Source organism: Diadema antillarum, unplaced genomic scaffold, assembly GCF_040938485.1.
Source record: "Diadema antillarum isolate AM-2024a unplaced genomic scaffold, OU_Dant_1.0 seq00000900_RagTag, whole genome shotgun sequence".
In the NCBI taxonomy this organism is placed as follows: domain Eukaryota; kingdom Metazoa; phylum Echinodermata; class Echinoidea; order Diadematoida; family Diadematidae; genus Diadema; species Diadema antillarum.
Genome location: NW_027271760.1, coordinates 259,329 through 283,482, shown reverse-complemented (window position 1 = coordinate 283,482; position 24,154 = coordinate 259,329). Strand labels below are relative to the sequence as shown.

The 24,154-nt window shown below is 38.5% G+C and overlaps 1 protein-coding gene across 1 annotated transcript in view; it reads left to right on the top strand.

Annotated features, from left to right (window-relative positions):
- Positions 1-7,620: 7,620 nt before the first annotated feature.
- LOC139741045 (cAMP-dependent protein kinase type II regulatory subunit) overlaps positions 7,621-24,154 on the top strand; it is an 84,784-nt gene continuing 68,250 nt past the window's right edge. The window contains exons 1-2 of the mRNA XM_071651633.1: positions 7,621-8,252; positions 16,575-16,610. Coding sequence (XP_071507734.1) covers positions 8,045-8,252; positions 16,575-16,610 — 244 coding nt within the window. The 5' untranslated portion in view covers positions 7,621-8,044. The remainder of the gene's footprint in view (positions 8,253-16,574; positions 16,611-24,154) is intronic.

The window sequence follows — 24,154 nt, the reverse complement described above, 5'->3', positions numbered from 1 at the left end:
CACTGATAATGATATAATATTTTCATCCACATTATTGCAATTACCATCATTGCTGATCACTTTATTATCATTATCATTGTCATCGTCATCGTCCTAATCAGTAAGCCTATCGTCATACCCTTCGTCATCATAATAACTGAAAAAGAGCGGAGCTCATGCTGTTGTTTTAAAGAAGAGAAAGAGAAAAAAATTGAGGCCCTATACAACAAATAATTTGCACGCCCCAGACATTACAAATATTAAACAAATATAATAAATCTTAGAAATATTAAACAAGAATATTAAATATACTATGATGTCTCCACAAGGGAGCTCATATCGTCTCCACGAGGGAGCTCATAATGGGCGTCTCCGCAAAGGAGCTCATCACAGTCTCCACGAGGGAGCTCATATATATAAAAAAAATACAACTATTAAATAGTAGCCCATGTATGGGATCATCCGTCTTTCGTATGCAAATGCCCAAAGATTAGTCACGGTCTATGACACCTCCTTGCAATCCACATCTCGACGGAGAGCTTTGAGAGGCGCAGTGCTGAAAAATAGGTCTAGCATCTCAGCCACACCTTGTGCGGCAGGCATCTGCAGGCGTACCCTAGCTGAATGACCTCAGTTATCGAAATTTGATGAAATCATGTGTAAACTCGGTTGAACTATAGCCGTTCAATTTATGACCCTTTCTCACAAGAGAAGAGATTCCTTTGATGAGAGGGACAAAATCACACTTGCTTTGCATTTCTATCTTTCTATTTTGTTTATTTGCCCACTGGGTTCTGCGCATTACAACATTGACGACGCGTGTGTTTTCGTGTCATCCTCTTGTATCTGAATGAAAAGAGTGTTTATGCACCTTGCGTTTTTGCTTATTTCCTTTGTGTCTTTGCACATAACAAATGTCATTTTGTCATTCAGAAATCAACTGCAGCTGAGAGAGGATTAATCGTGATGATCTTTAGGCGGAAAATATTCGCGCACTCGGATCTCGGTACCTCCTTCATACAGATACAGAAATGGTTGACTACATGTGATTGCAACCAACGAATTCATATCAGCAAAGAGAGTTTCACGTGGGTGAACGCCATTATCATATAAAGCCTAAGTATCAGTGTAAGATGTAAAGATGATTGCATTCCACAACGTAATGCATCTTTGACGCTCACTCATGCACCTCTGATACAGTTGACAGTCTAATGTACAATCCGAGCAGTGTTTGGAAGTAATTAAGCTGGTAGAAATCGACCGCTGCATCTGAGGTCCGACTGACTAATGTAAATAGCAAATCGTGAGGGACTGTAAATATGATCGGTCAAGGAAGACAAATTGCCCTTGTCCGTCTATATGTCTGGGTTTTTTTTTCCCTCTAGCAAAGGCCTCTTCACCACCTGAGAAACTATGCATGGGTAAAGGGCTAAAGGCTTAGTAATATTTCCATATTCTTATAGTGTTTTTTCCCCTTCTGAGGACTTCGTTACGACGCGTCCCGCAACTTACAGCTAATTGAGTTCAATGTATTTTGAATGCTTAAAATCGAGGTTCAAGGCATTTTGTTGCTGTGTCTCCGGTTATAATAACGTCCTTGTGCAATAACATTTTTAATTTCATATAAAAAGGCATAATTTGAAAATGTTAGTTATAATAACAATTAACATGAACGGATCTATGCTGAAATCAGACTTTAAACGCATGCATCACAAATTATAAATTTCACAATTTCAGCCTATGTGGCATGTTCCACGTTATTATATCTTTGTGTGCCGGGTCTGGCGGTTATGAATCAGAACTTCAGTTGAGAACATAAGACCAGTGCTCGTGAATCAATTTCCCAGGTAATATCTATTGCGTAAAAAGATCCGTGCGTATTTCCAAAAATTAATCATTTTCAGATATTATGATAGCCTATTTCTATGACGTTGAAAGCTTTATATCCTTTTCCACATTCCTATTGCCCAGACTGGTTATCAAAATCACACCTCAACTCAAATGCCATGCATATAGGATCATAGAATACTGATATACAGCTTCATGACCAATTCTGTCGATGACAAACGTCCTTTAGACTTTACCAACATAGAAAGAACATGTTACTACATGTTGTCTAACACTTTCCTCTGAAATCAGCAGTCGAGTGAATTGAATTGTTTGATACAATAGAGAAGGGCCTATATTACAGGGAAATACAAACATAAGATTCAAAAATTGTAATCCAAAACAGGACTAGGCCTATTTATAACCTCGAATTAATCATAGACAAATTGTTTTTTTTTTCCTCCTCTATACAAGCTATAGTTTTGTTTTTCTGTTTGCATGATACATGTTGTTCTTATTATGGATAACCAAATAATAAGCAGCAATAGTTGATTAGGTTTTCCTCTCCTAATGATGTGTGAGTATACACTTAAGAATAAAGAATTTTCTAAACCTATGACGACTTTTAACGTGTATGCGTGAGTGTAAAAGTGTGTGTTGTACAAGGGAGGTGGGAAGACACCTCCCTGGGCCCCACTTCATAAAAGATGTTATGTATAGAATATAGCAACTCTTGGTGGAATGGCAACTTCCCATATAGCAACAGCCAATCAGGGAGCTGGATTATCGTCGTTACCATGACAATTGCCATTCCAGCAAGAGTTGCCATCGTATCAACTTGAACTTTTTATGAAATGGCGCCCAAGTTGTACGTTGTGTTTTGTGTGTCGTGTATATTGATAATCACGATGCGTGCATGGAGTCAAATGATTCGGTCATTATTTTGTGTCGTCAGAAAGACTTGTTACAGGTGAATGATTATTTTGAAAATACCATATATCTCATCTTCGTCCATGATAAACATGATCTGCAAATCAGGAATTTATTCTTTCTTGGAGTTCGCAGAGCCCTTATTGTCCCAGATGTTTGAGTGTACAAAGGGCGTAAATGTCATAACCCAATTTTATGGAAGTATAATATACACTTTTATTCTCCGATCAAGCGTCGTATCGCCCCATTGGTGGAATAATGTAACCATGGAACATAATCACCGCGTGATGAGTTCGAATTATATTAAGATCAAGTAAGGAACATTTTAACTGTTGTTTTTTTTACTATGAAAATTACACTAATCTGAAAATCTCTCTTGCTTGATGGCTAGACAACCCATGATTTTCATGGAAATTTGGAAATGAAAAGAAAAAAAGAATGTTAGGTATTATAGGGCTTGTTATTCTTGTCTCATGGCATGTATTTTCAGACACACATTTTTTTTTCTCTCTCTCTCTTCGAGTGTATCGGAGCAAGTGAATCACTCGATAGAGAAATTAGATGGGTATGATTTACACCACCTCCCTCTCCACCTCCCTCTCTCTCAGACCCCCCCCCCCCACCCTAACTGTTTCACAAGCGGCATAATGAAGTGATGGTTGCTATATCACATAAGGCCTAATATACTGGCATGTATATCTAGAAATGCAATTAGAAAAGTTTATGCCTATAACTGAATTATTGATGATTAATACTAGTCAGTTATATTGCGTTTTCGTGGACTTGGGGCTGAGAGAGTAAAATGTTCTGATGATTAAGGCCAAGTAAAATAAGAAACCAGTTTCTCGTCCTCGCGCGCATCGATTTTGGCCGCCGCATCGATTTTTTTACTATTTACTATTTTCAAAATGGCGCTGAAAATACCAAGAAATTCATAATTCTCGTCCCAGCCCGCTCCCCGCCCGCATCGATTTTCAGTTGCCGCATCGACTTTTTTGATATTTACTATTTTTTCGGCCGTGTCTGTAACTTGCTAGCTGTCCAAATCGGGTCCCCAGGCCATCGCACGCATGAACACATTCGAATGTGTAGAGGCCCGTTACGTACACTCTGCTCTGTAACGTTGCATCTGACGGCGATGTATTTTGAAGAGAACATGAGTGCGCTTTTCCAGCAAATGTGGAATTATGAAATGGGCGTATCTACAAACTAAATAACTTTTCCACGGATTCTGGTTTGTATCGTATTTCTGCGGGATACTTTTCTTTACGACGTAAATTCACAGACACGGCCGTGAATCGTATTCAACATCTGTAGTGTGGTATACAGGGCAGGGGAAGCTCGGTATATAAAACAAATACTGCTATAACGAGATATCGGTTATTACGAGGAAATTTTCCCGGTCCCAAATTTCCTTCCACACAAGTCCATGTAAAATGCTACTCTTATAGCGAGATTGGCTATAACGAAATAGCTGCTATAACGAGATAAATTTTGTGATTTCCAAACAAAGAAAAACATAGCCAATCAAACCTGATATAGCGAGGTAAAGCAAAATGTCTTCGGGTAAAGCTTAACTTCGCCTGTGCTATCACGGTCCGAGATTGTAAAGCTCGATGCGCCAAAAACTGTCTTGTACACACACATTTTCTTCATGACAGTTCACTCTACAGCTAGCACCGCATGTTGTACGTGTATGTGTGTGTGTGTGTGTGTGCACACTGATACATGCAGAAAATGTGGTGGGACGGCCGATACATGACATCATCATGACGTTTAGCAAGTGTGAGGCAATCTGATGCTGTGATTGGCTTTCTACGTAGGGAATTCCCCATCTACACACACACATGCAGTCATAATGTACATACAGAATGTGTCACACACACACAGCATTGTGCAGACCATATTCAAGCTTTCCACACACAACACCCATACCATAACCACATACCAATCCACAGACGGTCTTCACACAATCGCAAGCTATGTAGATTTACAAATTCAAACATCTATTCTACAATTAATAAGAAAAACATTCTTGATATCGGATTTCATTGGCGAAAAAACATCTTCTTACCCATAAAGGTGAGTAATTACCTCACACACATTAGCAAGTTATCAGTATTGATTGAAAGATGATGGGTAGTCCCACGTGTGCAAATTAATGTCTTTATGTTATGCCTTCTTTTATGCCTACTGATATAACGAGATATCGGCTATAACGAGGAACACGACTCGGTCCCGACCATCTCGTTATATCGAGTTTCCACTTGTACAATCATCATCCAAACGATGAGTGATTATCAAATGTCTTTTTAGAACATGAATAAACATCTTTGTTTAATGCTATAATGCCATAAATCGTATCATTTTGACATTCATGTGCAATTGTACAAGCCAGTTTCCAGTTGAATGTGCTACAATTGTACTGTGAAGAAATGCATATACATACACTGTACCAGCTGTGTGGACACAAAATGTCAAAAACACAATAGATAAAGCAGTGTTTTGAATATCATGGAATTTATTTCAGTCGTACATTTGTTGAAAGACATGTTTTATACCTGTTTCAATTAATAGCACAATACATCAGAATTGCAAGTACACTGGTATCAGAAATGCCATTACAACACTAAATACCAGTATTAAGATGGTCATTTTCCCTTGACATCTGTAATGGAAAGAAAAAGCAAATGTATTTCTGCATGCATGAAGTTTCATTTCAAGTATGGTACATATATCTATTTGTTTTGTAAGTGTTTGAGAGTGCAGGCCAGACATACACTTGGGACCTGGTCTCTCATAACACAGCTACCACTTAACAGAGTGATATTTCATTTCATAAATTGGATATAGAAAATAGTAAAGCCCTCTCTCGTTACTTTCCTCAGAATTACCGGACGAGAAACACATATTACTTTCATTTTGACAATCCTCGAAAAAATAGTAAGATATCAAATAGTAAGGACCTCCCTCATCGCCTTGCTCAAAAAACCCGGACGAGAAACTACTTTCTTTTTTTACTTGGCCTAATCAAGATTCAGAAGTTTTACTGTCAACTGATTTATTTGGAAAATATATTACAGCCCCATCTAAAGAGATGTAAGATATATATGAAAGAAAGATATCATTCAGAGGGGTGAAGGCTCAGGTTTGAGTTTCTTCCTTTTGTCTCCCTCTGCAAATGAAAATTTGTGAAGATCGCCACTGCTGATCTGTAAATTAACAAAAATGTCGGAAAAAAGGAACCAGTGGGACTCGAACCTGTCATTACGCGGTCTCTGTTGTGCAGTGTCACGGTCCTTTACCTCGACCTGGGTTGTTTCATAAAGCTGTTCTTAAAGTTACGAACGACTTACGAACGACTGGTGATCACTTCTGATCAGTGCTATACTTTACTTTTCTAATACTCAGTACTTATCAGAATTTCAATAATTCAGCGCAAGAACTGATCACCAGTTGTTCTTAGTCGTTTGTAACTTTAAGAACAGCTTTATGAAACACCCCTTTCTCTCATTTTTCTCCTTCCCCGCAGTCCGACCTTCGCTCATTTTTTTCTGCTTTCCCTTGAGGCTTGAGGTGTCCGAGCTACACGAAGTTACATGCTGGCAATGCTTTGAGTTGTAGGCTTAGCAGAAAGGGGCATTATCATCATCACCGAGTTATTTTGTTATAATGATAAAATAAACTTACAATCTATATGGCCTAATAGATCTATATACCCCTCCAGCAGAGCCATGCAGAGAGCGGAAAATACAAGAAAACTATAACTAAAAAAAAAATTTATAGAATGTCCGTCATAACAATTGCGTCATATGCCTATACTGAGTCATAATGGCAATTTTTACTCAAGAGCGTTATGGGCTTATATGAATACAGTATAGGCCTATGCATACACGGGGTGTCATGTTTTATAGTTATGAACAGCAGCTATTCAAACGTTATAAGCAACAGGTACAGGAATGGATCAGGCTTTGAGCTTTTTAAGCCAAACCCAGGAAATTCTGCAGTAAAATACTGCTTTCGCCTTACGAACGTCAGCAAGCAACTTTTTAACGCACAATAATTATCCGTGTTACCGTACAATGCTTGGACAATGATTATTAAAGGGACTGTTACAGTACTGGTTGAGGTGAGGATTCAGGTTTATAACATTCCTAAGTGAGATATAATGAGGAACCTCGTATGAAATATGAAAGAGCATGTAATTTTAAGAAGGATTCAACGTTTATTTGATGAAAATTGGTTTTCAAATGGCTGAGATACGATCCAAAAAAGTGAGAAAAGGCGACAGGCCACGCCTCTTATTAGGCTTCCTTTGTTTCACCTTGTTTTGGGATATCTCCGCCATTTCACAACCGATTTTCATCAAATAAATTTTTGATTCCCTTTAGAATTGCATGCTCTTTAACATCTCATATAGTGGTTTCGTAAAACCTTAAAAGCTAAATCCTCACCTCAACCAGAACTGTACAGTCTCTTTTAAAAAAGCAAGGGCCTCAGGGGAACCGCAGCCAACACTAGAATAGGTCACTCGGATAAGTGCCGATATCAATCAGACCACACAACTATAAATGCATCATAACTTTTCTCATCTTTTACGTGTATTTAAAAACTCTCCAGGGTTAAGTGGAAAATTAGTGGGATTTTCTAACATATTACTCGCATGGTTACCATGCAGTAAATTTAATGTGCAGGAAAATGAAAACTAATCACAATCGATATTAAACGGCTATAGAGTCTCCCCAGTCTTTCATTGCATAATCTTATCATTTATCCGTTTTATTATTGATACTTGATGGTAGATGTTTTCTTGCGGAAAAAATTAGGCCATCATTTGAACTCTTGATGCGCCAGACAACATTCACTTTTTACGCACTACGTCATATATCGACTACGCGTATTTTAGCGCACGCGTACGGGCGCTTTGTTGCCTTGCCAAAATACTAGTAGCTTTGCCCGGCCAGCCGCCGGTAGTCGACCATGCATGCACACTATGCCGTTGCAAATTGGTTTTTACAGCGTAGTCAATGCATCCCCCTGTAACGTTTGCTGATCGTGAAGAGCTACACACACGCGCGGCGGAGCAGACGAAAGACGAGGGTGTAGGTGTGTTCAGCCGACGTCTACCGGCGGTTTGATCGTTGGAAACCGTGCATGATTAGGTCGGACCGGATTTACTACTTGGAAATGCACTATGATATGTTGATCGTTCGACTTGTTTGTTGATTTTCAGATTAAGATTTCATCCAGAACTGTGTTGTTTGTGCTGAGTTTTTAACAGTAGAATCCTTCCAGTATAAAATCCACCATGAACTTTGAAATACCAGAAGGTTTGACGGACTTGTTGCAGGATTTCACCGTTGCCGTGCTCCGTGAAAAACCGGGCGATCTTGTAGAATTCGCGGCTTCTTATTTCGGCAAATTACAGGAGAATAATCTTAAGCTTGGAGGTAAACGTGGAGTAACATTCACCGCCCCGGAGGATGCAGAATCCGACATAGATGACGAACCCCCAGGTATTAATGTTGTCTAGATTCATGGATAAGTTTTAAGTCAAAATGGTAATGTATTGTAAAGAGCATCACTCACTTAGCATCACTCACTTAGCAGTGCAGTCAGTGCACGCGCAAATCAGCGGATCATCGTACAGTAGTTCTATAACTGAGTAGACGTCTACCTCGCCTCGCTGCTACCATACACCTCCTTCCTTATGTGCGTTTCAATCGGCCGGGTCTTTTTACTTCATATTCTTCTATTCGATGTCTGCTCTCATGCCCTTGTTTGACTGCCTTGAAAATTGTGGGGTGCTGGGGTTACTGGTTTCCAGCCGGTACCCCCAAGCCAAGCGAGCTAGGTTAGGCCATGTTCGATGTTAGGGTTGTTATACCAAGGTTGTGTCAATGAGTGTTTGAGTGTGTGCCCAGCTATATTGATTATTATGGTTAATATGAATATATAATCAGTTTTCTTTAAGAAATAAAATGGGTCCTCTCAGCCCTCTTTGCCATACAGTTGTGGAAACAGACAATGTATAGAATCTGGATATCTTTACAGGAAAAAGAGTTTAGATTTGAATACACCCCTACTGCCCTAGTACATGTACAGGAGTATGGTAACTCTAACGTTACACATCGACTTGACCGAAAGATCGGTCTGTATCTGTCCGTCGGGGAATGTTCCGCGGAGACTGCGTCTGGCTTCACGGATCCCCTCCATACAGCGTTAATGGCAAAATATAAAAGAGTCCTCTGGACAGACGGATCTTTCTGTCTACACATCGACCACCCTTTTTGAAACCGAGAGGGAGCATCTGGTTATTCTCCATTGCTAAGATGAAACATATTTTTTTTTTTTATGTTGTCAATCAAAAGCAGTGGGGAGATAATGCTATTGACTTCATTATACCAAAGTTCTTTGCAACTTTCTGACTAACAGCCAATAATATTGATTGTGAACTTACTCAGGCTCATCAGACCCTGACAATGAAAAGAAGGTACTAGTATGGTAGGTGTTCAACCCACCGACCGGGTCCATAACGACCGGCCGCGCATTATAATGGCATTGCGCGTACAGAAAGAAAATGTACGCATGGGACTACGCGCAACGGTGTTCGATTCTTCACTGGGCTACGCTACCGAGTAAAATGTGGCGAAAACAACTAAGTATTCCCTCTAAATTACCGAAATTTAGCAAAATCGAATAAGGTTTATCGTGTAACTACATATAACTAGGCCGGCAGTGGCCTACCTTTGCTGACTCGTTGTGGATGTAGAGTATCCTTCCGTAATAAATTTGACGATTTTGACCGCAAAATTGTCACCGCCGCTTGTACGATCGTGCACACACGTTACACGTACGTACACATACACGACATAAACATTTTGTCGCCCGCTACGACCGTACGAGTTGATGCAGAAACGAGAAATGAATGTGAAAAAACAAACCGACTCATCTAATTTATTTCAATTACGATGAAAAGTTTCCTAATGTAAATCAAGTCAAATTCATCAAACAGTCCTTCAAAAGTAATATCGAAGGATTCTAAATATATTCAAAAATTATTGGGGAAAAAATGACGGCTAGAAAAAAACAGCGGCCTGTCGAAAAAACGCATTTAAATGCCCTTTATACGTATTGTCAGGGTGGTCGGTTGAAATGAGCAGGGCAACTGAGTGCGGAAAAAATGACACCCCACGCGTTCGAAGCCGCCATCTAAGAGCGCGTACCTCAGATCGCATTTTCAGTGCGCGCTTGTGAATCCGGAGTATTTTCTCCACACGTGAGTAAAATTTCAGGCAAACTGTGAGATTTTTCACGTTTCTGTTGATAGAAAAACGTTAGGTGTCCGGTATTACGAACACCCAACCATACTACATTGTATCTCCTTCTTACTGTCTGTAGTGCAGTTTACCAATATCATAGGCCTATTAATGTATTATAAGTTCGTCTGCGTAAACTAGTCGTTGGTACATACAGACCCAGAATTTGGAACCCTGGAAAACACAGGGTAAACTTTAAGTGAATACTACTAGTACTGTATTTAAAGTGAAAACATAGTTGTGGTAAGGGTTTAAGAACCTGTCTTGCACCATTTCACTTTGCTTGCAATATATCGAAAGAGTCTACCAAGAAACTTACCTGGCTGAAGCAATTTGCCAGGATGATGAGTTGTTTTGGAGTATTTTGAGATCAAAAGTGTAGAATAATAAAAGTTGGTATACCAACTTTTATTCCAAAAGGATCCAGGCTACACTGTATCTTGGTCTCAGGGACAACTCGGCCCTATTTTAGACAATTTACACACAGTTCGTGATTGGCATATTTATACACGGTAAAAAGTGTATGCGCACGTTCATTTTGTATGCGCACTGTACAGTATGCGTGCCAAAGAGGTTCTTTGATGCGTGCGTAGTATCAACTCGTCCCATAACTGCGGCCAGCCAGAAGGCGAAGCGCTCCCATAATACAACACTATACAATCTAAAGGGACAACTCGGTCCTGCCATCAGAGTGAGGCCGAGTTGTACGTGTATATTTTGGAGTAAAATTTACAGTTCTGCAGGTATATGAGAACTATGTTTTACCTTTAAAGTTAATTGAAACTGTTGGATAACAGTGCAGACATCTCCTCAGTGACATCTCCTCAGTGTATCTGTTTTTACATGAATTTTAGTTTTGCATTGATGATCATCATATGCACAGGCAATTATGAGAGAGAGGGAGAGTGCTAGTGGCCCCCCCCCCCAAAAAAAAAAAGAGAGAAAAGAAATGAAAAGCATGCATCCTTTGCAACACCTATACTGCTGTATACAATGTGTTGCGAAGACGGTCCATTCACAAAACCGGTTTCAGTTGTTGCCACGCATAAGTAGCCCTATTCTCAATGCACTAATCAATGCATTGATCTTAGTAGGGATTACAACAAACACCTGCATTTAGTGCCACTGCAATGCCCGTTCTGCCAGGTGAAAGGTAGTTGCTCAGTAGTAAATATGCCTATAATTTCAGTAAATTCACTATAGTGGTAAACTCTTTCAATTTGCATTTTGACAGATTAATCATCTTGTGACCCTCTGATAACATCATTACGCATAGTACTAGTTTATAGCCACAGCCTAGTACTGTACATGTACAAGTGCCTCTAGACATGGCTTCTCCAAATGTTATATTTTAAATGACGAGTGGAGAATAGCGCGAAAGACAGTCAAAGATATAAAATTAGACTTTCATCTGTCACCCCTTAATGCATATTAGTAATGCACAAAGTTTTTAAAACTTCTGTTAGTCTTTTATTGAATGCAGTTTATAGACATTTCAGTTTTGATATTCCTCATTTCTAGTAAATATTTGCTACATTTGTTGTTTTACTTCATGCATAGTGCATACAAATATCTGCAGTACAATTTGTACATGTGCACTGTACGTACTTGTGAAAGTGAAATGCATCACAAATTGTCAGTGCTCAGGATGCTTACAACTACACCATATTAATTCATGTACAGATGTACATGTACAAATGTATGTTGGAAACTCCTTGTGTGACCTTTTGAGGCAAGGCTTGAAGCCTCCTGCTAAGTAATGAACTGAGATTGACTTAAGCTGCTAGAGCACTATAATGGAGCTAAGATGAGCAGGGAGAATTAGAAGAACGGAAACAGGTAGATATCAGGGGTAATAAAAATGTACCTATAATTCTGTACGTGTACATTCAGAGTACAGTGGAATACAACGTTTAATAGTTAAGTCCATTAAGTACAATGTACATGTACACTGATACAATAACGCGGTTGTCATTAGACCTACCATTTATTCATACTGCTTTCATTGTGAGAGATTCCTCCCTGTATCAAGTGCACGATCAAGATGAGTAATTTGGGGGCACGTTGTACAGTTGTATGAAATATTAGAATGTTCTGTCACACTTACACCAGCTGATATTCTGCTTGATTTTTTTTTTTTTCATGCAGTAGTGTGCAAAGTCATAACTGTTTCATGCAGACTCTATAATGTAAATGTTTGATATTTGTGAAAAGCCGTCCCTAAACAAGTACCTTAACTCTAGCCTATTTACAACTGGAGGGCCTGTAAAGTGGTGCGTGCCACATCCATCCACCAAGGTCTTATCTGTTGGCCTTCGCATTATTGTGCCAAATATACTGTACCTGCAATAGATAGATGCACTTCATGACTCGAGTGGGAAGATGAAGAAATACTCCCTTTTGCTCCTGAAGAGGATTTTCTGCCCCCAAGCTCTTTACCCAGTTGCCAGCCTATTGTTTGACCACCTTTCCTCGTACTCCACAGATTGATCTGCCTGATCAATACTCTTCAAGAGGCTTTTCAGGCACAGTTGTCAATGACAGTCATTCACAGCAACATGACAATTTAGCCTGCGACCTGTCACTTGAGAAGCAAAGAGCTGTTAATGCGATATGCTGGCAAAAGATTATCAAAGAGATGCTGCTATTCTGCAATATTCAGCTTACATGAATCAGATGACTACACAAAAGTACATCTCGAGCCAGTCTGCATGTAACGTGAATACATTTATGAATAAAGGCATACTTGTTGTAAGAAGAGTACAGTATGCTCAGTCACTATGTTTTTTGATATATGCATTATTCATTATGATACATTATGTGCCGAGGTGAAATTGTTTTCAGTGTCATATCCTGAATTACCCTATGTCATACATTGTACGAATGTCTTTAATTCAGATGTACCAGTGCATGGCATGCTCCAGTGACTCAGTGTGGGAGAGATGTTCTGAAGTATTCATGTACAACATATTGTACAAAATGTCCTTGTACATTCATATACTGTACATGTAGTACATTTATTACATGTATATAAACCCTGTATAATGATCGGAAAGGTTGTGGCTTTCTTTTGTAATCTCTGTCTTCCTTTCTTGTTTTTTTTTTTTGTTTAAAGGACAAGTTCACCTTCATAAACATAAGGATTGAGAGAATGTAGCAATATTAGTATAACACATCATTGAAAGTTTGAGGAAAATCGGACAACCCGTTCAAAAGTTATGAATTTTTGAAGTTTTTGTGCAGTAATCGCTGGATGAGAAGACTACAGCAGTGTAGGAATACCTTAGATGTCACATGCGTACAACAATATAAGGAAAATATAAAGAGAATTTCACAAAATTTCATCTTTTGAAAAAAGTACACATTCCCTTGACTCGTTACCGACATATGTTATGGGTAATATTATTCCCCCTGCCTTTAGAAAGAGGCAAGTCAAGTGCTCTTTTATTATCCGAAAAAAGTGAAAATATGTTGAATTTTCTTTACATTTTCTTTATACTGTTGTACGCATAATTACTCACAAGCTGTAGTAGTCTCCTCATCCAGCGATTCCAACACAAAAATTTTAAAAATTCATAACTTTTGCATCGATTGTCCAATTTTCCTCAAACTTTCACTGATGCGTTCTACTAATATTGCTGCATTCTCTCAATCCTTATGTTTATGAAGGTGAACTTGTCCTTTAATATTTTGTTACAAGACAGCAAGTGATGTACATTGAACATAATATGTAACAGTACATTGTAACACCCTTTGTGGATTCCTGTACCCAAATGATGTGTACACACAGTGCTGTCCATGCAAGCAAGTACACTTCATGGAGTTTAATACAGTACCTGTGAATTTACTTTTACATACAAATATACAATGTAGGCTATATCACATAGTACAGTTCAGTCTTGAGTTGCTATCTTATTCTGTATCTATAGTACAGTACAAACTCTACTTTGTTTGTCCTGTGATCCAGGCCAACATGAACATATAAAACAGACAGTATGAGTGCGTACAAATTGTAGCTACAGCAGACATAAAGTTGTTTATGAAGACCACACTCTGTAATCCTTGAACTTCAATATACACTGTAATCCTCATTTGAGGCTTTTGTGTAAGTTTTACATTGCAAGTGCAGACCTGAGTTACTGTGGAGATTGATATTTTGTGTTCTTAAAAGTTAGCTGTGACATGCCTTGTATAGTATGAAAGTGCCTACTTGTACATGTAGTCGCTCTTCCAATATTTTATACGGGAATTTACAGTTGTAGTAGTGCACTTCCAAACAATATTTATGAATCACATTAACATTTTCTGTACAATTGTACGTTCCTTTCTTACACCCCATTTACACAGGGCAGTTAGAGCGCTTCATGATCGAGCACTCCGTAAGCACTGTTAAACTCCGTTTGAACAGACAACCAGGTCCTGAAGTGCTCTGAAGTTGTGCCCATCTCAATGTCAGGTTCAGGAGCTCTCCTGAATTGTTCTAAACTCTGTAAAAGGTCACCAACATTTAGAGTGCTCCGGAAGTGGTATATGTGGTGTGCACTGGGCATACAGTTGTATGTTAGAAGTTCCTGTGCATGCAGTGGTCATCATGACAGTTGCAGTGTACTTCTACTGTATTTTCATCTGCATTCGCACAAACTCAAATGGGCCTTGGTAGATAATAAGCTGAAGCGCTTCGGGAGTGCTCCTGAGCCCAACTTTGTCCACATGTAAATGGGGTATGAACTATCATAGTGTACTACTAAGACATACATGTATAAAGTACTACGACATATAAAGTGCTCTACAGGTATAATGTCTTTTTCCAAAAACTCCCCAAAATAGTGAATTAAGTAAAGAGGGGTGCACTGGTCAGATGGTCCAGGACCAGTAAAAATCACTGCTGGACCAGTAACTTTTTCAGGAATAGACCAGTAAAAAATGGAAAAACTGGGTACCTTCTGGTCCGATAGACAGGTTGGACCAGTAGAAAAAATGGGTTAGTGTGCAGTCCTGGTGTACATTGTATGTGTACAGTTGTACATATTTTGTTGGTGATACAACGAGTATGCCTTTAAAACTTTAAAATAAAATTTTCACCTGTTACAGTGTATGTCGTAGTACATGTAGAGCCTTCCATTATATCAGCTAACTCCCTGATTTCTAAAATGTTGTACAAGGTTATATGCCTACATACACTGTAGAAGCCAGAAGTGCAGATTCAAGATAAAGATTCTGTAGTTACAAGTGTACATGTATGCACATCATTGAAGGGCAAAGCATTCATACAAATTGTAGACCTTTAGCTACAAAACTCTGTGATGCAAGTGAATGGGATCACAGTTGTAGCAGTGTGACATACAATTTTGTACTTTGATCTACATATGTTTTTGAGTGATGCTGGTATCGTCTATACAGGTACCCATAGTGACAATATCAGTGTGTACGTGTCATACAGAGAAATTAAAACTTTTGCCCCTGGTGTGTACATTGTACAACATTGTGTATGTGTAGTGTTAAAGGTAGATTTTTATAATGCTGCAAGTGCACAATACATTTGCTGTACATGCCATTTACCAAGCTCTACCAATAGCTTGGAGAACTCCGCAATACTGAGAAACTTCCCATCCTTGAAATTTATTGATTGGAACTGCAAGAGAGTTAGGGAGCTACATTGTACACAAGCTTGTACATAATCCTTGTAGCAAAAGCCTCATGTAGTGTATGAATAGTAGTAGATCTATGTGTTATGGTAGTGAAGTATTAAAGTGTTAACTTGTGCAGTCTCACTGTACTTTCTTGCCTTGAATCTGTATAAAAGCCCAACACAGGTGTAGCAGACTCACACAGGTCTGTAAAGCTCTCAAGATAAACGTTATTGCATAAAATATGTGACATCAAGTCTCTCAATGCATGATTCTGGTCAGCTTTTGCGACAGTGTTCAGGGATTATATGAGTAAACTTTTAAGAAGTGACAATAAATTTTGTTTTCTGCAGCTGGGTTCATGAACTCTGCCAAGAACAAGACCAGTTTAATCGTGCCTAAAATTCAGGATTGCCTGTACACCATACAAAGTACCTATGGGTGTGTGTGTGTAAGTTTGCAGGATGTGAACTGCAAATCTATAATTTGGGGAAGGTACTTTGTATGACAGTATACCATTGTGAATGCATTATAATGGTACTAGTGAAGAAAGTGGACATACTTTTGCCTCAAAACATCTGTGACTGTAGGTGTTCAATACTGGTGGATGAATACGTACAAATTGTACGTTGCATGGTCATCACACAAATTTCAGCAGCCATTCTGATCTGCAATAATACTGTGAATTACTGTGAATTACTTTCATGATTGCTAAGTGAGTTTGTACATATGTACAGTGTAGTTACATTGTACAACTTTGGGTATACAGTGTGGACAGAACTGCATGAGCTTTAATACTGCAAATTTGTGTAATGGCACTTGTTTGGTACAATGTACATTTATCTTGCATGTAGTAACCCATCTGTTTTTCTGTCTTTGTCTTCTTTCACAGAGCTTCCCAAGAACAGATACGCAAGAAGAAAATCAGGTAAGAATCAGTCACTTCTGTCTAATTTAATGCAGTGATATATCAAGCCATAAGGATGCAGACAGAAAATGCATTTGTTTTGTTTTGTCCTGTTTTTCTAGTTTAAAAGGTCAGCATTTATATTATGTATACATGTTCTTTAAAAAAATTACTCATTTAGTGAGTATACTTGATAAGTTCAAGCAGAATTTAGAATCTGAAGCTGGTCATGAATAAGAGTAGACAAATAAAACAAAAGGAAACAAAAAACAAAACAAAATATGTTCAATACCTTGCACTCTATTAATATGCATGCTTTTCAGCAGCATGTCAACATGTGACTGGTTTGTTCCTTCAGCCCATGTGATGTGCCTATAAGAAGATATGGAAACTTGGAGAGGAATGTCACTGTACTGTTCAATCACACAATCCCCAGTCTCAACTGAGCAATATCCTGATATTAGGTTTTCACTATTTTTTTCTCTTGTTTTTGTTTGTTTTTTGTTTGTTTGTTTTTTGTGTTTGTTCGCTTTGTAGGGGGGCTGGAAAATCCTGTAAGCATTCCAAGAAAAAGAAAACAGGAAATTATTGTACACCTTTATTCTTCGGTGTTAAGCCCATGGGAAATTCCACCTAAATCTTGATAGCCCTTTTTTGTGCTCCGATATCTGTACATACAGTATGTCTATATTTCCTGAGGGAATTACATGGAGGTTGGGAGTGCTTGCCAAAGATGGCTTCAGTCTTCACTTTTAGAGGAAGTTTAATACACTTTGTACTCCTCATGCAATATGTCTTGTATTCTCAAGAGGTTAACAACAAGGAATGAGGGTGTGTGCATGCTTGTGTGTGTGTTTGTGTGTGAGTAGGAATGAAATGCACTCACAAATGTGCATGTTGAACATCAACAGCCGATGAGAGTAGATTGAAGGGAGGGCACTGCACTGGTGATGGTGATGAACTGCATCCACCAAAACGCCACCGCTTTCTCCTCTTGGGGATTCTCCACATCACTGCATCACTTCTTTCCACCAGATACCGTTCTCGTGTATCCATTGCTGTAATTGGATGGAGACCTCTCCCTCCACGATGTTTTGGCTGATGACATCAAATTTCTGCTCAACTTTTGGTTCAGGGGTAAAAACCAGTTGAGTGTATCTGTCCCAGTGGATAATGTGTCTCTTTGACTCTGTGGATGCATGATTGTTGTGATGACATTAACAATCTGACTTACCTTCTTGCAGAAAAACTCCCTCGAAGCATAATATGATACCCTTGAGTGATCCAATCCCATCAATTGTTTGGATGATATACACATACAAATGTATATGTGACTCGCTACAACAAAAGGATCCGAAAGTCTGGGGATTCAAAAGTCGGAGGAGGTCGATTTTCTAAAAATGACATGACATTATTCCCTTACTCTTCCACTTTAATTTCATAGATATCAAGACTCATAAAAGTACTCGGTTGCAGAGATATCAAGGATTTTATGAGATTATGTTGAGTGGTCTAAGAAATCAGCGTTTCGAGAAAACCGCCTTCAGTTTTTTCCTTCTGATGCAATTGTGATCGAGGGGAGGTAAGGCAGTTTTCACCTGTTTACAATAGAAGGTTGCGCGTGTTCACTAAGATGCCACGCACTGACCAGTAAGATCGCTCCCTCATTGCTAGGGGCAGAGTCTATCTGCGGCGCTAAATCCAAATCTTCAGACACGTTTCTGTTCCGTTGAAAGTCAGAAAATCATGGCCCAGAAAAACACTAATTTCTTGCCTTTCCTTTAGTCATTTATCTTCAAAATTTCGGCAGATGATAGACAAAACATAACATTATAAAATTATGCCCAAAACAGAAATTGATTGTTTTGACCGATTTTGATGATCTGAATTCAAACTCAATTTCTTTGGCTCAGCCTTCAGCGACTTTTCGATCCTTTTGTTGTGGCGGGTCACATATAATACATGTATCAACCTGTCAGTGTTCATCAGTACTTTTATCAGCAGAAGGATTCCTCCTTTCAATAAAAAGAAAAAAAATCGACTAGATAAAGTTGATACAGATAAACCTGTTTTGGAAGAGGTGTACAAGTTGTCTGATGTACAGACAAATCTTCCGTGCATTAATTTGTTAATTTCTGAATCAAAGACAGGAGAATTCTTTGCTATTCTACCAGGGATTGAAATTGGTAAACATCCTCTGACATTCATTGTACAAATGAACTGATTGATATTCACAAAGTCATGAAACAATTTGTATAAATGGCATGAATGCTAGCGTGTACACGTATTATTATGGGTCTACATGTAAATGTAAAGTCTTCGGCTAGAGACATTATGTGAGACAAACAATCTTGATATATGCCATACACATACATTTGGACCTTCTGCATTTGTGCCCGAATGTGTTCTGCAGTTCATTTGAATTTTGATTTTCCTTGTCATCATGTATTTCACTTTTTGTCCCCGCCGAACGAGTTCGAGCACGGGACTATGAAACCGGCTCCGTACGTGTGTGTGTCCGTGCGTCCGTCTGTGCGTCCGTGCGTCCGTCGGTGTGTGCGTCCGTGTGTGATCAAAATGTTCAATTTGCTACTTCTCTGTCATTTATGAGCCAATTTTGATTCTGTTTGCTTTATATGATAGCACTACATGGGAGCTTTAAAACTTCTACACAGAATTTCAGTTGTGACCTTTGACCTTGACCTTTGACCTATATTGTACATTTTGCTACAAAATGCTACTCCTTCGCCATTTCTAACCCGATTTCGATTCCGTTTGCTTTATGTGATGGCACTAGGTGAGGGCTTCAAAACTTCTACACAGAATTTTGACCTTTGACTTCTTTGACCTTTGACCTTGATTTTTTACCTATATTGTACATTTTGCTACAAAATGCTACTCCTTCGCCATTTCTAACCCGATTTCGATTCCGTTTGCTTTATATGATGGCACTAGTTGAGGGCTTCAAAACTTCTACACAGAATTTTGACCTTTGACTTCTTTGACCTTTGACCTTGATTTTTGACCTATATTGTGCATTTTGCTACAAAATGCTACTCCTTCGCCATTTCTAACCCGATTTCGATTCCGTTTGCTTTATGTGATAGCACTAGGTGAGGGCTTCAAAACTTCTACACAGAATTTTGACCTTTGTCTTCTTTGACCTTTGACCTTGATTTTTGACCTATATTGTACATTGGCTACAAAATGCTACTCCTTCGCCATTTCTAACCCAATTTCGATTCCATTTGCTTTATGTGATGGCACTAGGTGAGGGCTTCAAAACTTCTACACAGAATTTTGACCTTTGACTTGTTTGACCTTTGACCTTGATTTTTTACCTATATTGCACACTTTGTTACCAAATGCTACTTCCGGCGGGGACATATATTACGCACCGCGTAATTTCTACTTTTCCTTGTTATTTGTTGCCAAAGTGCCTATTCACTCTTGCCAAAACGTACAAGTGTATACTATACAAATCATAGCGTGATATGCATGCTTCTAAAACTGTCATGTTTGTGTGATAATAGACTCTTCAGTTTTGTGCATTACTACACTTAGTGCAGATGCTTGAGTTCTATTCACCAACAGAACGTAAATTGCCAAAAATCATCAAAAGAGCACAAGCAATAATGAAGTGGGACAGAAAATCATTTGACCCAAAAAAGGTGACTTTTTCTTGTCTGTGGTTAGCATTTACACTTTGTTTACGAGGTCAACCAAATGTAACGAGGAGTGTCTGTAAAATGTCACTCCCCTGTGAGATTTTTCATAGCCTCATCCTATTCCTAGAAGTTAATGTAATATATTTGCTGAACTACTGTACTTACAGTCATGTCCAACTGCACATACTATCTATTATAATAGCGAATATTTTGTATCATGCAAAATACACCAGTCACTTCCTCCAGATATGAAAGAAAAAAATTGTTCTCAATACATTGTGCAAATTTGTATGCTATGGAATTACTAAAAATTGCATTGTTGTTTAGGATAGGCCTACTGTAGATGTAGCTTCATATTATAATTTTGACCATCTGCTTTTTTTACATTGCACCTAAGAGTGACTGATATTGAAAATGCCCTTGATATAAATTACTCTATCCAAGAATCCCCAAATTTGTGAATACGCAAAGGAAAATGGTCACTAGTCAAAGTGGTTCATGACTGTGACACTTTCATGTACAAGTTACAACTTTGGTATGACGAAATCTCAGCTTTTTGCAAAGCTGAATTAAAAAGCTTGATGGAATACTGAAGAGCATGCTTATTGGAGTAATTCATTTCTTGTTTGTGTGTTTATTGCCAGTATGGCGTGAAAACCAAAGAGACATTCATAAGCCCTGAAGACATTATACTACAGTTGAATGGACTGGGAAAATACACTCCTTTAGGCTGCGAGAAAATGCTCGGTAAACATTCGCAGTGCTTTTGTATGGACAAGAGTGGACGAGTGTTAATACAAAGGTATCAGAGGGTCACCAGTGCTGATCGTATGGTATTGTCATTATTGGATCTTCCTGTGCCGGTTTGTTGACTCTCTTCCCCAGAGCCTCCAGAAGAGAAGTCAAATAATTAAAATGTTTGCATTACGATCCACTTCTAGTGAGTGGTATGGTTGCCGTGTTAGATAATAAAGGGTCCATAAATACTGACTTTACCATGGAACGTCATTACAAAGTTGTAGGTAAAATGCCTTACATTATGATAATAAAGGAAGATGTGCCCAATATACAGCAGTATTGTGTCCTGCTAAATTGTATGACTCCTCTTTGTATGTACGGTATACTCTGCTAAGTTGGCTTTTGATACAATCTTGCAGTTCCTCAAGTTTTTTAACCTTCATGGATACTCTATGTACATTAAACAAATGCAAAAAAGGTACGAGAAACAGAAGGAAAGGGAAAAACGAGGAGCTATTCTGTACCCGATCATGTAGCATACCGTACCTGATTGATTTGATTGAGAACATACATTGTATCCAGCCTTACTGCAAGTCTGGCCCCCAAAGTACCACCACAACAGCAACGACAACAAGCTATTAGAATCCACTCTACTTCTACTGCTCAACTTTTGCACTGAAATTCAATATTGAATACATTTGTCGAATTGTTGTGAACAAATACAGTACCTTTATACCAAGAGAATTTGGAATTGCATCAAATCAACTGCACGTTTTCCCTTGGAGAATCTCGGTCTCATGCGTGCAGGGATTGATTGACGACCCTTCAGAGTGAAGGCATTATCCGAACAAGATTGCTATCAAAACTCGCGTACAGTTGTAAAGGAAAAAAACAAAAACAAAAAGCCCCCCCCCAAAAAAAAAAAAAAAAAGAAGAAGAAGAAAGAAATGATGACTGGAATGTTCTGCTTTTATACATGGTATACAATATGTACATTGTAATTGTAACAGAAGCCTTACTAATAGATTGGCCATCCAGTGCATGCCAATTAAAACGTGAACCAACCAGGTGCATTGTATGATATAAAAAGTTTTTCAAATTTTTCCAACACATCACGAAGTATTACTTATTGAGCATTCATTATTCATGCAGTATGGCCTGTTTGCTTATTTTTTTTTTAACCTTTGATCCTTTTTCTTCCTTTTTTCCCTGTTTTTAACAGGCAAATGTGATTATTTTCTGATTAATAATGAAAGGGCATAAAATGTCTAGTCATAGAAGCTGAGTATAATAATAGCTGAATATTTCAGTAGTGAAGAAAAATATTACTATAAAAGCAAGCATTTTTGTGTATTTTTTCATGCTCAGTCAGACAAGATGAATTTTGATTGTTTTCAGTTTTGCAAAATGAAAACATTAAACAGTACATTTAACAAGCAGAGAGATATGCATGCTGTATTTTCTTTGTGTTTGTTTTTTGTCGTATGAAATGCGTGCAGATATCTACACTGCAAAAAATTTCCACTTTTACAGTAGCCAGCTAGACTTGAATAATATTTTCAAGCAAGCTTTCATACATTGTACCTCTACCTAAATCTTTGAAGATGCAAAATATGATACTATTTATGCATTCGTGTTTCATTGAGTGCATGTGTACAGTATAATAGACCAGTTAATCAAAATAATATTGTGAAATTTATGATTAGACCATTACAATAGAGGTTGTTCATGTTAACCAGAGGCTTGCTGTAGTCTTGCCTTTAATTGAAGCAAGTTATTCATGCAGGATGGATAACTGTTACTGATATAATGTACAATATAACAAAATTAACTGTATAGCTCAATATCTATGGATGTGTTTAAAGTTTAACAAAGTTCCCAGTCTATTCCATTCATGTGCTTGATGCCTGCATGCAGTGTCCCTGTATGCATTGCTGAACAAATTAAAATTCATAGTAATTCTGTGTGATCCCCAATGCTATAAAATCCATGTGTGAGAGCCCTTGTTACATGTAGATACCATGTCAGTCCCAACCCATTTCAAAGACTTCAACCATATTCACACTGGTGCTTGAATATAACATGAGACTGATGCAAGATGGTGTTCTTCGTGGGTCTTGCATTAAAACATAATCAATGTTTTAGCTTGTGTCTATCACAAAATGAGAACTATAAACAACGGATTGGCGCTTTCATATTCTAGCCATTGAATACCATCCAGAAGCAAGTATGAGGAAGTTTCCCATCTTTAATACTGGTATAACAAATTCATCGGCAATGTAGTGTAATAACACCAAGATTACAACAAAATTTCCTGTGGTCTCTCTAGAGGGTGCTGTAGAGAGGAATATCGCCTGTTTTCAGTCGCTGAGGCTGCTGGTGAGGACAGCCAACCTTGCTTGCTTTATTGTTTATAATATTATTTATTACTCCTAGCTTTGCATTAGATATCCTTCTAAACTTCAGTGGATACCACACTGTAAGTTTGTCCTAAAGAAACTAAAAGTCTGGCATCTATTGTACTCAATTTTGTCTACTTTATTAATATAAATCTTGATGTATCAAATTAATGAAGTCAGAAATATGTTCACATTTGTTGTTTGATATCATGGATAAAAAAAAAAACAAACAAACAAAACTCTGTCATGGAGATTCTACCATGCTTTACCAGGTTGGCAACATTTGCCTGTCAACCTCTACTAACTTTTTTATCCCTCACTTTAATGTGAGACGCATTCACAGCCGTTGGCTCTGTCTTGTATTGGCTCTGTAGTCAAGCCTCCTGAGTATGAGGATTAGTTTTTAGACAGTGTTGATGCGGGATGCAACCACATCGCCTTAATCAAGAAAGAGATGTGAGTGTTCACATTGACAGCCTTTGCGCACAAGTGGTGGACAAGTTGCATCTGCTCTGGGGTCGGTGCGGGACAGGCTGCCGATGTGAATACGGTATTAGACTTGCAGAGATCCTTGTTCCACACCAGCCGTTTTGGCAGAGCAGGCAGAAAGCATTAGGATGGCACAGTCTCATTCGGAAGGGTCGTTATTGATTGCAGGAGGGGAAATGCGTCAGAGACACCAGAACCTCTCAAATGGCACCTGGACTTCTTGAAAACGATTTTGTGCCGAACATTTAACCATTGGATGGGGGGGGGGGGG